Source organism: Kogia breviceps, chromosome 11 (genome assembly GCF_026419965.1).
Source record: "Kogia breviceps isolate mKogBre1 chromosome 11, mKogBre1 haplotype 1, whole genome shotgun sequence".
NCBI lineage: Eukaryota > Metazoa > Chordata > Mammalia > Artiodactyla > Physeteridae > Kogia > Kogia breviceps.
In genome coordinates, this window is record NC_081320.1 from 101412647 (window position 1) to 101426128 (window position 13482).

Below are 13482 nucleotides of genomic sequence, written 5' to 3' on the forward strand. Positions count from 1 at the left end.
GAAGAGTACAATATCCCACCCTGAACGATGCCGGGGGTCCTCTGTGGTGACTTGATCTGGCTTCAAGCCACAGCTGCGCACCATCTCAGCGGCACGGGCTTAACAAAAATCACTTCTTTTGGGCATTTGCTTTCTTCGCTGTAAAATACAAACTATTTAATCTCGGTATAAATTGCCTCACAAGATGGCGTCTGGATGTTCAAGGAGACTGTAGCCCTCAGCCCGCGAGGCACGTGCGCAGTGCTCGAGGGCGCTGAATTTTACCCGATCCCACGCACCGGGAACACAGTGCCGGCCAAGCAGCCCCTCCGCTGTACGACTGGGTTCACGCAGGGTCGGGCCACACTCGGCCTCCTGCAAGAGGAGCTGATTGACAGCCACGGTGGGCGGTCGGCCCCGCTCAGGTTCGGCTCCGTGGGGTCACCGGGCCTGAGCCGAGCCGGCGGACAGCCCTCGGGGGACACCTGCCCCGCGCTCGAAGCCCATCCGCCGGCCCGCGGGAAGGAAGCCCTCGGCCCGGGGCCTTCAGGGCGCTTCCCGCCCGCTTTCCTTTTCCGCGCCGCCCTCCCTCCCTCCCGGCGGCTCCCGGGGGAGGGGTCGGGGGAGGGGCGGCCTGCGCGGGTCCCAGGAGCAGGTCCCGGGCTCAGACCGGCCCGAGTAGGTCCGGGGACAGGTGGCGGCGCCGCCCCCTGGGCCCGGCCATGGTGCAGGCCTGGTACATGGACAAGTCGGCCGACGATCCGCGGCGGCCCCACCGCGGGGAGCCCGCGCGCCCGGTCGGCCTGGAGCAGCTGCGCGGGCTCGGGGTCCTTTACTGGAAGGTACGCGGGACCGGGGGCGCGGTCGGGGTTTCGCGGGGCGGGGTCTCCGGGGCGGGGTCGCGGGCGGGAGAGGCCTCCGCTCATACCCCCGGGGTCCAGCGCGCTCCGCGCCCCGGGGAACGGGGGCCGCCGCTATGAAGGGGCCCCCGCCATGATGGGGCCCCGTGCGCCTGCCCGGCGGCGGGGCCGAGGGTCGGCGTCCAGGCCGTGGTGCGCAGTGCGCACGCTCAGTAGCGGCGTGGGGGCGGTGCGGTGCCCAGGGCGAGGCGGGGGGGAGGGTGTGAGCGGTCGGAGCGCGGCGGAGGGTCCGGTGCCGGCGGGGTCGTCGGCCGCCCGGGTTGAAGGAGGGATGGGGAGGGTGGGAGGGCTTGGGGTCCCTGCAGGGCCCGCAGCGAGTGCGGGTCTCCGGGGGAGGGGCCGGGGCACCCCCACGACCTCCTGGAAGGCGGCGTCTTCAGGGCAGTATCGCGTCTGTTCTGAGAAGAAAATAAGTTTGTTTTACTGCAAATCCCTGCACTTCGGGTTTCGCGGTACACGTGACAGTTGAAGAGCAGGTGTGAGACAGTGGCCAACTTCTGAGTGTACCCGAAGGGTACAGTAAGACGCTGTAAAAGTCACCTCTGCGGTTTTCCAGGGGCTCAAACCCAGTTTCTCCTGCCTCCTCGTGGTGCTCTGGGTGGTGAGGCACAGCGCTGTCGAAATTAAACTTCGTTTGCTCTGTGTATTTTCGGACCTTTCTTAATAATCACCGCGCTTGAGCAGCGACAGCGGGGCAGCCTTTTTGCCTGTGCCGTCAGTGCAGCCGCAGGGCGGCAGGGAGCGCCCGCACGCGCAGGGTTTGAAGGTGGATGGAGGGAGCACGAGTGCATACCGTGTGGATCTGCTCATCTGGGGGGTCGTCTTTTAGCAGCTCATGTATCGCTGACGAGTGCTTTGAGGTGTTCTGAGTTTGCTATTCAGGAGTTGGGATACCGTGCGCATTTTATTGCAACATAAGGCAAACTATGTGAAATTCTTTGCCAGTAGTTTTAAGGAGGAGTTCATAGTAATGGTGTCTGGGGCCCAAGGGGTGTGGTTCATGAAGATGACCTTAAAATTGGACGTTAAATAATTGATGGGATTATGATAAGTGGAAACGGTGAGAGACCGTTACAGGCGTAGGAAGCGGTCAGGAGCAGGGGTGTGAGGCTGTGAAGCGTCAGGTATTTTTGAAGAGCAGCCCATAATCGTATTTGGCTTAAAATGTAGGTGTTTAAAGAACGGACTAAGGACAGAGGAGTAGAAAAGGCAGTCGGGGCCAGGTGGTAGAAGGCCTCTTGTCTTTGTCTAAGGAATCTGCCTGTTATTTGTAGGCTCTGACAGCTTCAGGTGTTTTGGCCCGGGGAAGCAAAGTAACCAAAGAGATGCTATCGAGAGATCAGTTAGACTTGCAGAGTGGATTGGTGGCAGAGGAACAGGACATAGTGGTGTGGACAGGCTTGAGGCGATGAGAGCTTCCCCTGGGCTCCTGGCGGTGGGACTGGAATCCCCCGCAGGACCATTGTGGAGAAGGGAGGTGGGACTTAAACACAACTGCGTAGACTTTAGCTGTTATGGAGAGTGGGAAAACCATGAAAAGAAATAGGGGAAGGAGGGGGAGAAAGCTTGGTTTAGTATGGACAAAGGACTAGATGATAAATTTAGAGTATAATCACATTGGAGATCCAGAAAGAGAATGTTTCGATGCATTCATGTGACCTCCTGTTTGTGTTTTAAACTCTTTTAGCTGGATGCTGACAAATACGAGAATGATCCAGAATTAGAAAAGATCCGAAAAGAGAGAAACTACTCCTGGATGGACATAATAACCATATGCAAAGACAAACTACCAAATTACGAAGAAAAGGTGAGGGAGCTCTAAATTATTTGAAAAGGGGAATCATTATATTTGCTATTAATAAACACAAGCTTTTCTTTCTTTTTTAATGTCTTCATTTTGGTTTTATATCAGAGTAATGCTGGCCTCATAGAATAGGCTGTGAAATACTCCCTCCTTTTCAGTTTTTTGGAAGAGTATGTGTAGAATGGGTTTAATTTTTCCTTAAATGTTTGGCAGATTAACCAGTGAAGCCGTATGGGCCTGGAGCTTTCTTTGTAGGAAGGTTTTTAGCTACGAATTCAATTTCTTTACCAGATATAGGGCTATCCAGAATATCTGTGTGTTGAATAATCTTAAGTAGTTTGTGTCCTTCATGGCATTTGTCCATTCCATCTGAGTTGTCAGATTTATTGGCATGAAGTTATTCAGACTATTCCCTTATTTTCCTCAAAATATCTGTAGAATCTGTAGTGCTGTCTCCTTCATTCCTGATATCGGTAATTTGTGTCTCTTCTCTCCTTTGCCCAAGTCCCACTAGAAGTTTATCGATTTTGTTGATCTTGTCAAACAGCTTTTGGTTTCATTGACTTTTCTCTATTTTTCTGTTCCCTATTTTCTTGAATTCTGCTCTTTATTTGCCTTCGTCTACTCACCTTGGGTTTAATTGCTCTTCTTTTTCTAATTTTTTAAAGTGGATGCTGAGGTCATTGACATGAAGCCTTCCTTCTTTTTTAATATAGGTGTTTGGTTCTGTAAATGTTCCCCTATGTGCTGCTTGAGTGGCATCACACAAATTTTGTTTGGTATTTTCATTTTCATTCAATTTAGACTATCTCCGAATTAACTTCCTTTTTGATTTCTTCTTTGAACTATATGGGTTTCTTGACATATGTTAGTTTCCAGTTATTTGGGGACTTTTTCCAGAGATTTGTCTTCTGTCAGTTTCTGATTTAGCTCCATCGTAGTGAGAGAGTGTATTTTGTATGATTTGAGTCCTTGTAAATATGTTGAGTCTTGTTTTTTGGGCCAGAATATAGTCCATCTTGGTGAATGCTCCATGCGAGCTTGAGAAGAATGTGTGTTCTGCTGTTGTTGGTCGAAGTATTCTGTGAAGGTCAATTATTTCCAGTTGATTGATGGTGCTGTTCAGTTCAACTATATCCTTACTGTTGTTAGAGGCATACTTGTTCAAGACTGTTATGTCCTCTTGGAGATTTGACCCTTTTGTCATTACACAGTATACACCTTTATCCCTTGTGAGTTTCTTGTGCTGAAGTCAGCTTTGTCTGAAAGTAATGTAGCTCCTTGAGCTTTCTTTTGATTAGTGTTAACATGGTGTTTCTTTCTGCAGATCTTCACTTTTAACCTACTTGTGTATTTATATTTAAAGTGGATTTCCCATAGAGAGCATATAGTTAGAGGGTTTTTTGTTTGTTTGTTTTTTATCTATTCTGACAGTCTTCTGTCTTTTAATTGATGGATTTAGACCATTCACATTAAATTGATTATTGATGTGGTTGAATTGATATATACCATATTTGTGACTTTTAATTTATTGTACTTGTCCTTTATTATTTAAAAAACGTACCCCTTTTTTCCTTCCTTGTCTGATTTTAGTTGAGCATTTTGTGTGATTCTGTTTTCTTTCCTCTTAGCTTAGCATTAAAAAAAAATGTTTTAGTGGTTGCCTTAGAGTTTTATATTCTGGACATAAAAGCCAGGAAACTCTGGGGCTCCCCTTCATACTGGGCTTCCCATGCTAGTCCACGCTTATCCTCCTGCAGTTTGTCAGAATGACCCCATAGGTGTTTCTACCAGCTTAGGCTTCAGAGGCTTCTGCTCTAGGTAAACTGATCTCAGCTGTGACTCTGGGTTCACCTCTGTCTGAGATTTCAGGATCGTGCTTTGTCCTGTGACATCAGTCCCCTGATGGATCTGAGAATAGTCATTGATTTCAGTTTGTTAAGTTGTTTTCTTGTTGTGAGCATGGCAGTGACAACTTCCAAGCTTTTACGTGTGGGACCAGAAACCAGAAGTCCTCTCCTTGACTTACCCACCTGCCTTCAAGAATTGTTAACACTTAATGTGTTGGAAGAACCTTAAAGTCACATGCTTCCTTTTCTCCCCTCCCTATCTTTGTGCTGTCATTGTCAAGCGTTTTACTTTTATAAGCCCCACACTCTATTATTTTTAAGTAGTAAATTATATGGTGAAGAGGATTAAATCATATTTAAGAATACTCTTTAATTCCCGTATAGTTGGCATTTCTGGTGCTCCTTACTCTGATGACTAAGTCCGTGTTTTCATTTGGAAACTCAAGTCTGAGTTGGTCTTGGTTGATTGATTTATCTTCTGGTGAAAGGCCATGTGTTCTCACCTCTTGGCATGTCTGGTAATTTTTGATTGGATGCCGGACACTGTGATTTTGTTCCCTTGGGTGCTGGGTATTGTTGTATCAGTATAAATATTCTTGAGTTGTTCTGGAATGCATGTAAGCTTATTGGAAACAGTTTGATCCTTTTGGGTCTTTCCTTTAAGATTTGTTAGGTAGACCAGCCTGTAGCTAATTTTTCCCCACTAATGAAGCACAGTTCCTCTGTGTCCACCACACAGAGCCCCGTGAATAGTGCGGTTTTTCCAGTCTGACTGGTAGGACAGGCGCTGTTCCTGGGTTGGCGTCAGTGCCAGGAACCGTTCCTTTCCACCCTGAAGAATCCGAATGGTTCTTTGCCCAGCCTCAGGTAGTTTTCCTCGGCACATTATGATGCGCTCTCAGAAGATACTGGAGGGAGATCCTCTGCGGGCCTTGGGGATTTTCTCTGTGACGTTCTCTCCTCGGGGGCTCCCGTCTTGCATACTAGCCCCCTGGGTCTCCCCGGGCTCTCAGCTCCGGGTGCTCTGCCTGGGTCCCCCGCTCCCTGCACCACCGCCTGAGAACTCGCTCAGCGTGTAAACTAGAGCAGGAGCAGGGGTCCCCTCTCTGGTTTCTGTCTCATGGGTCCCTTTCTTCCCTCGCCTGGTGTCTGGTGTTTTGCAAACCATTATTTCTTATATTGTGTTTGTTTTGATTGTTGGAGGTGGGTGGGGACATCCAGTTTCTGTTACCCCATCTCATATGGGAGTGAAGTCAGGGTTGTTTTAAGTTCTTAGTTTTATGGTGATTCCCGGGTGCCCGTTAATAAAGAAACTCACTGATCCTTGGCAAAATGAGAAAACAGATGTGCAGAGTTTTTAATAAGTTAAACGACTGCCTTGTTTTTGAAATTGTTATCGTTGCTTTCTCAGGAATAAGGTGACTCCTTTATGAAACAATAGCGACAATAATAGTTGTTTTAGAATTTCTTTTTCTTGACAAAGGTTGGCAGCTGTGTTGGTTCCAAGACTTTTTGTTTCGTCATGCTGAGCTATGAACTGTGAAGCTGCGGCCTTAAGTCACTGAGCTTTAGCGTCTTAATCTTATCATTGGACACCTGGAGGGGATGTGGACCGCTTCCCATGGCCATGTTGACAAAGCCAGGCCCAGATCCCAGGTCCTCCTCCTGGTCTCCGGCCCTTTCCGCTGAACCCGCCAGCAAGGCTCCCTTCCATTAGCTTGGACGTCTTGTGTGTGTGTGTTCCTGAAAAAGAAAATATAAGTAGGTGAACCAACACTTAACACGTTGACCTAAGAATGAAAGTGGTGCAGCAACACCAAAATTGTTGAAAATAGATGTGTTTTGTGGTCTTTATCGCCTTACTTTGTTTTACATCAAATTATTCTTGTCACTCAGAGTACAAATATTATAACACTTTACAAAATGGCAAAAGTTTTCACCAAGTGCCCTACTGAGTCATGAGATACTCCGAGATTTACATGGTGTCTTCTTACTTGGAATTTTAGACCTCCCATCTTGCACAGAAGGGGCTCATATATTGTAAATGCTAGTAGTTAGGTTATTTTTATCATTATCATCTTGTAGAATAGCTTCTCTCCTGAAATAAAACCCTGTTCCTAATATAGGCTTATCTCTCTTTTTCTTCTGAAACAAACTTCTTTATTATCTGACTATCTCGTGTTTGCCTTAGGTTTCCTCGTGGTTAGACTCAGGTTACGCGTTTTGGCAGGAATGCTACGGAAGTGGTGTTGTGTCTGCGCAGGCTGCCCTGGCGGGAGGCACGTGCTGTCAGAGCGTCGTGTCGCCGGTGATGCTAAACTTGGTGAGGCTGGTGCCCGTCAAGTTGCTGTGTTGTGAAGTGACCATTTTTTCCCCTGTGTAACGAATAAGAAATTTGTGGAGAGTTAATTTTCGACTGTGAAGCTCGTGTTTTCTATCAAACTTTGACTCGGCGATTTTAGTAAATCTTGATGATTCCTGCCTGAAACAGTAGCACTGTCGGTAAAAACGGTGACCTTCCAGCCATCATCCTCTTGTACTGACTTGGCCTCTCCGTTCTCTGCTGTCGATTTACATCAGTACGGGCTTAGGGAGCCTTATTTTCCTCATGGCTCTGTAGTCCATCCCTGCCATGATCCATTTTGATGTTCAGATTGTTCCAGACTTGGCAGGTGGGCACCCCTCTCAGTGGCCCCTGCCCTCCCGACGCGTCCCCTCGTGTTTATCAGCACCTCCGTGCTTTCTGGGTCGGCGTGTTCCAGGCCTTTCCCCTGACCCGGCCCTGGAGTCGGCTGTTCTTCCGGGGGGCTCGGTGCCCTCACTGCTACTCTGGGGTCAGTGTCCCAGGTCCTTCTGCCAACTGGATGAGGGGAGAGAGAGAGGGAGAGAGAGAGAGAGAGAGAGAGAGAGAGAGAGAGAGAGAGAGAGAGAGAGAGAGAGAGAGTGTGTGTGTGTATACTTGTGTGTGTATACTTGTGTGTGTATTGTGTCCGTGTGTATACGTGTGTGTCCATCTGTGCGTATCCATGTGTATGTCTGTGTGTCCGTGTACATATGTGTATGTATGTGTGCCTGTGTCTGTATGTGTGTGTGCGTGTGTCTGTGTATATGTGTGTCGGTGTCTGTATGTGTGTGTGCGTGTGTCTGTGTATGTGTGTCCGTTTGTGTTTGTGTGTGTCCGTGTGTGTGCGTGTCCGTGTGAGGGAAATCATTGGCTCACACTGATACCTCCGAGTCCAGTCACACTCCTCAGGACTTCTCCTCAGTCTGTAGAGACCCACGTCTCTGTCCTCCCACAGCAAGAACTCGGCCCCAGTCCCGTCGGTCCTGCTACACACCCCGTGGTTCTGGGATGGCGGCTGCAGCCACACCGTCACGGACGGCAGGCCGGTCCCTGGAGTTGCAGGCTTGTTCGTGGTCCTGTCTCAGACGGAGGAGACAGTCAAAGTAATGTGTTCGGAAAGTACTTAGATGAGTTCTCTCCTCCTTCTTTGGTTATGAGCATCTCTCGATTTCAGACCTACGGCCCCCCTCCCCGCCCCCAAGCTTGTTTTCAGTTTATTTATGTCTCTGTAAAACATAACTAGGTTCTAAAGCCAAAATTACACCACAGGGCAGATCCGTCTCCCCGCCTCCTCCACGCCGTCCCGCTGACCCCGTCGTGACCCGCGCTACCGCTTTCCGGGCATCGTGACGGCGCGCCCGCATGCTGTGTCTTCTCCCTCTCTCTGCCTGGGCCTTGGAATTGTTTCCAGTGTCTTACAGCCAGTACGGCAGGGAGTAGCGTGTGCGTATCGTGTGTCGCCAGGGCGTCTCTTCCGGGTGAACCCCACGAGGGGCGCGGGGTCAGCGCATGCTCAGCTGTGCTGACCTTCCAGGGGCTCCGGGCCCCGAGCAGCGGGGGGCCCGTCCGCACAGCCTCCCCAGCCCACGGGGTTGACAGGGAGGCGTTCATGCGCTTTACTCTCACCGTCAGGGGCAATTTTCCAAACATCTGGGGATTTTCCAGAAACGTGCCGACACTATTCAAGGAAAGCTTTAAAACTCCTGCGCAGGAGGGGGAGAGACGGGAGATCATAACAAGGCAAGATGGGTGTTTACTGTAGAATTCTTTCAACTTTTTTTCGTGTTTGAATACTTTTATTATAAAACGTTAGAGGGATAAAGATCTGAAAAACACAAAAGTTCATTTGGACAAGTGGAAAGCGTTCGCTGAGATGCTGACGGCCCTCCTCAGGTGCCCACGTGGTTTCTGATCTGCCCGTGTGATCAGTGCGGCTGCCGTGTGCGTGTGATCACGTGTGTGCGTGTGATCACGTGTGTGTGCGTGTGATCACGTGCGCGTGTGACCACGTGATGTGTGCGTGCGTGTGCTCAGCGTGCCTGCCGTGTGTGGTGCAGGAGCCCGGATGTCTGTGTGGGAGTCCAGGCTCTACACACCCAGGCTGTGTGACGTTGGGCTGGCGACCTGGCCTCTCTGAGCCACATCCCTCATCTGTCAAACGGGGCTGACAGAGAGCGCCCGCGTGAGTTACTAATCTAAACTACAGAGAGCGTTGCCCGGCACATGGTGCGTGCTGTGTGTGCATTCTTTCTTTTCCTGCTAGTCCGCTGGTAGGTTTCGTAAAACATTCTAGCTCCTGCCCCCTCGTACGCGGGATGGTCTTCCTCATCTTGTGGAGCGCGTGTCTGGCACCGCGGTCCTGGTCTCGGGGCTCACGAGAACCCCTCCTGCTCTAGGTGAAGATGTTTTACGAGGAGCATTTACACCTGGATGACGAGATTCGCTACATCCTGGACGGCAGTGGGTACTTCGACGTGAGGGATAAGGAGGACAGGTGGATCCGGATCTTCATGGAGAAAGGAGACATGATCACTCTCCCCGCCGGGATATACCACCGCTTCACACTGGACGAGAAGGTGGGCCTGCAGTCTGCTCTGCTGGGGCCTGGTCTGTGCACGGACGCAGACACTCAGCCCTGCCGCATGAGGCGAGGATGCTACCTCTGAGCGAGTGGCCGGCGCCCCGGGGCCCTCCGCCCGCCCAGGCCCGTACATGCCGGTCGGCGGGAGGCAGCCGTCCAGGGGTCCGGCTAAAGACCCCTAAAGATGGGTACGCCAACTGTTTCCAGTTTTTTGCTGTTGTAAACGGTGCCGTAATAAGTAGCCTCACACATTCGCCATTTTGTACTTATGTGAGTGTACCTGAGGGATAAATTCTTGAAAGTGAACCCTGGATGGACAGGTGTGCACGTTTCTACTGTGACGCAGGCTGCCCTCCCTTCTGATTCGTGGGAAACCGGTACCAAAGGAAGCGGGAGGGGAGGAGGGGCACGTGCCCAGGCGGGGCCAGCGCTCACGGCTGGTGTGTTTGCCGAGAGAGCGCGGGGTCAGCACTGAGCTGGAGCTGCAGGTGCTTTGGCCGCCCGAGCACGAGGTCTTCTCGCCGTGGCACCGACGCTGCCTTTCAGAAGATGGAAGAAAGCGCCAAGACCCAGGGATAAAACAGCAAGGAGCGTTAACCTCCGTAGCTGGTCTAACCATTGCTGCCGTGTTTGCTTGTTTTCTAGAACTACGTGAAGGCCATGCGGCTGTTTGTGGGAGAGCCAGTGTGGACGGCGTACAACCGGCCGGCGGACCACTTCGAGGCCCGCGGGCAGTACCTAGAGTTTCTGGCGCAGACGGCCTAGCGGTGCCCTGGGGCCTGGCGCACCCCGGCCCCCCTTGTGAAGGTCCCAAACCTGATGGCAACAGAAAATCCGTCATATTCTCTTTGCTTTTGTGTTGTAGACTTGATGCTAGGTGAGCTTTCCTCTGCAAGATTGTTGGATCAGAATATGTTTTAACGGGAGCAGCTGTAGAACCGGTTTGTACGTGGAAGCACCTGTGAAGATCTGGGCAAATCTGCTCGTTTTCTCTGATTCAGGATCAGTGGTCAGTGGCCCTGTGTCAGCTCGTGCCTTCAGCTGTGACCCAGTGAGTTTCAGCGCCCCAAACGCAGCCGCTTAGCTGCTCCATCTGGACCCGATTCTTGGACTTTAAGTGGATCCCAGGCAAGGCGACAGGGGATGACGGGAGTGCGCAGAGAGAAGACGCACCTCTCCCCAAACACGGGGGAAGCTGGGTGGGGGGTGCCGTGGGGGGCGAGCTGGCGTGTGAGGGGGGCCCTCGCTTGATTATGCCACGTTCTTGTTCAAGATAGAGGAGCTGCCTTCATGTTATGCTTGTGGCTTGGAGTTACCTTATATTCTGGTACATACGGTTCCTTAAAATCATCCCATTTAGATCCTTAGTGGGACGATATGTGTGTCTAATTAATTTTTATTTTATCTGGGTTATTACTTGTTCCAGGTGAGATTTCTAGGTTAAACTCCCTACAGTAAATCTCTTTTACAATCAAGCCTTTGAATTTTAACAGAAAAACTTGTACCTTTTTTTTTTAGTTAACAATTCTGAGATACAATTATACCTAATTCGTTATAATCATAGAAAAACCCTAAATTAACCTCATATTTGAAGGGCAGTTTGCTTTAAGTATTTTTTTTTAACTGGATTAAAAATCTTTATGTTAAAAGCGATCTGTCGGGACTTCCCTGGTGGTCCAGTGATTGAGACTCTGCGCTCCCAATACAGGGGACACGGGTTCGATCCCTGGTCTAAGATCGAACTGGGAACTAAGATCCCACATGCTGCGCAGCGCGGCCAAATTAAAAAAAAAAAAGCGATCTGTCATCACTTCCACATTGTTCTTGGGAGCGTGTGTCCACGGCAGAGGGAATTCTGAATTTTAGGATTAACGTGTGCTCTGGCAGCACGATGGTAACACCACCAGGGCCCCCGCGTGCTGCACGTCCTCGCCTTGATGGGGCTCCGGGGACGCCTCGGGGCAAGGGCGGCTGCTTCTGCAGGCCTGGCTCAGCGCTAGCGAGCACGCTCTTTCGTGCGTTCACGGTCGTCAGGACGCTACGTCGGGGTCTCGCAGGAGCGCACGGCTGTGAGCTGAGCTGCCCGTCTGGAGCCAGGTGCACCCGCTTGTTGAGTAAGACACAACAACACGTGTGTTATTTTACAAACGTGTCCTCTCTTGAAAGGCATGTAGCACTTACTGGAGGGCGGCGTACGGCGGGGACGTGATGAGCCAGAACGTGAATTATTGCCCTTGGGTGTAGCTTCACACTGGTTCACGTGTCGGCACTTTAAAGAAATGCCCACTTTCCCCTTGCGCCTGCTGAGGGTGTCTGCCGTGCACCCCGACCGTGCGAGGAGAGTCTGCCCGGTTTGGGCCCGCGCCGTGGTTTCCGTCCAGAGGCAGGCGTGGCCAAGCCAGGATATGGCCAGCCTTGTCCTGCCTGGATCCAGATTAAACATGTAGCAAACTGACGTTTTAGCCGCTCGGTACTTCTCCCTGCTTGAAATCCAGCCTTTAAGGCTCCTGCCTTCCTACGGGGTCCCCGCTCTGGGTGCTTCGTCCGTGTCTCCTGAGGGGGCGTGGCCGCGTCGTCCTGACGTTTATCCAGCAGGAAGGGTGGTGGGCGAGCAGGGCAGCCTCCCGGCCTGATGCGCCACTGATTGTCGCTAATTAGAAGCAGGGAGAGCTTTGCGGGTGTTGAGCTGTTTCTGCCCTTCAGATAAGAGTTCTCATCTACTCGTTCTGTTCACACCCACAGAGAAGTTGTAAGTATATTACAGCGAATTTCCCTATATTTACTTTCATCTGTGGTCACTCACGTACCAATGATATTACTGTATACGTTTTGAAATGTAAGCTATTTATAATCTGTTGAGAGAAAAAAATGCAGTCTCCTTTCGGTAACAGTGTATCTACATACGTTACACACAAAGAAAAATATTCTCAGTAGTTTTCTCTGGATAGTAAAATTATGGATTACTGGTTACGTTTTTAGTTTTGTCCATATATAGTTGATAAATTTGTCTACAAAGAACACAGGAAGCTTCTGGTCTGAACTCTGAACGTTCAGACTCCTAAGTCGGCCTCTAACAGAGAGAAGGGAGTGTGGTGGTCTGGTCAGGACCGGAACCGGGCTGAAGCAGGAAGGGCCGCGGGGGGCTCGGGGCGCCGCCACCCCACGTCTCTCTTGGTTTGCTTTCTGGGTCCCTGTTTCTCGTGTCTTGTTCCCGGGCCCCGTGTCCTAATTTTTGGTTGAGAAAACATGGCTGCTAGATTGAATTCTTGCATCGAAGCAGTGCTTTAAAATATGAAAGTGTCGGATGCCGATCTTGCCAGAACGAGGCAGTCGCAGGTGCGAAGCCCAGGGGCAGCCTCCTGTCTGTCCAGTGTGGCTTCCCTGCCACGAAGCTGGTGGCAGTCCTTAGAGAACTGGGAGGAAGCATTCGTTTGGACCCAGTTGTTGGTAAGCCCCAGACGGCTTTTCGTTTTCCCTGGGAGGAGTTGTCCTGAGTGGAGGTGGAGTCGACCTTTGTTTAAGGAGGCACTGATGGGATGACCCGCAGGAACGCAAGCGAGGGCGGTGCTCGGCCGCACCAGGTGGCGGTACCTGCTGATTTGCCGGAAGTCAGGAGCGGAGCCCCCGCCCCTGCAGGCAGGGCCAGAGCTCAGACAGGCGAGCAGGGTAGGAGGAGGTGGTGCCCGGGGCGAGCATCCCGCGGCTGGCTGGAGGCACGTGGAGGCTGGTGGGCAGGCGCTGAGGGGAGGGCTGGCGCCTGCTGCTAACGAGGCTCAGCCCAGGTGATGGGCCTCGTCCCACCGGGGACCCCGATCCTGTGCTGCTCCCAGGAGCTCAGGCCTCGCAGGGCTGGCGGGAGTGCCTCCGGGCGACGGGCAGCCGCCTGACCCTCAGTCCCGCAGGTCGGCTTCATCCTCTACCCCTCCCGCCGGGGAGCTCGGTGCAGACGCGTTTGGGGCCTGGCTCCTCGCAGCCCACTGCCCGGGAGGGCTGAGTCTCTGCCC

The 13482-nt window shown here is 51.5% G+C and overlaps 1 protein-coding gene across 1 annotated transcript; it reads left to right on the plus strand.

Moving 5' to 3' along the window:
- The first annotated feature begins 258 nt into the window (after positions 1-258).
- ADI1 (acireductone dioxygenase 1) lies at positions 259-12698 on the plus strand. Its single transcript, XM_059078272.2, has 4 exons — positions 259-821; positions 2587-2706; positions 9294-9473; positions 10124-12698. The coding sequence occupies exons 1-4, from the start codon at positions 702-704 to the stop codon at positions 10241-10243; spliced, it is 540 nt and encodes a 179-aa protein (XP_058934255.1). The 5' UTR covers positions 259-701; the 3' UTR covers positions 10244-12698.
- Positions 12699-13482: the final 784 nt, after the last annotated feature.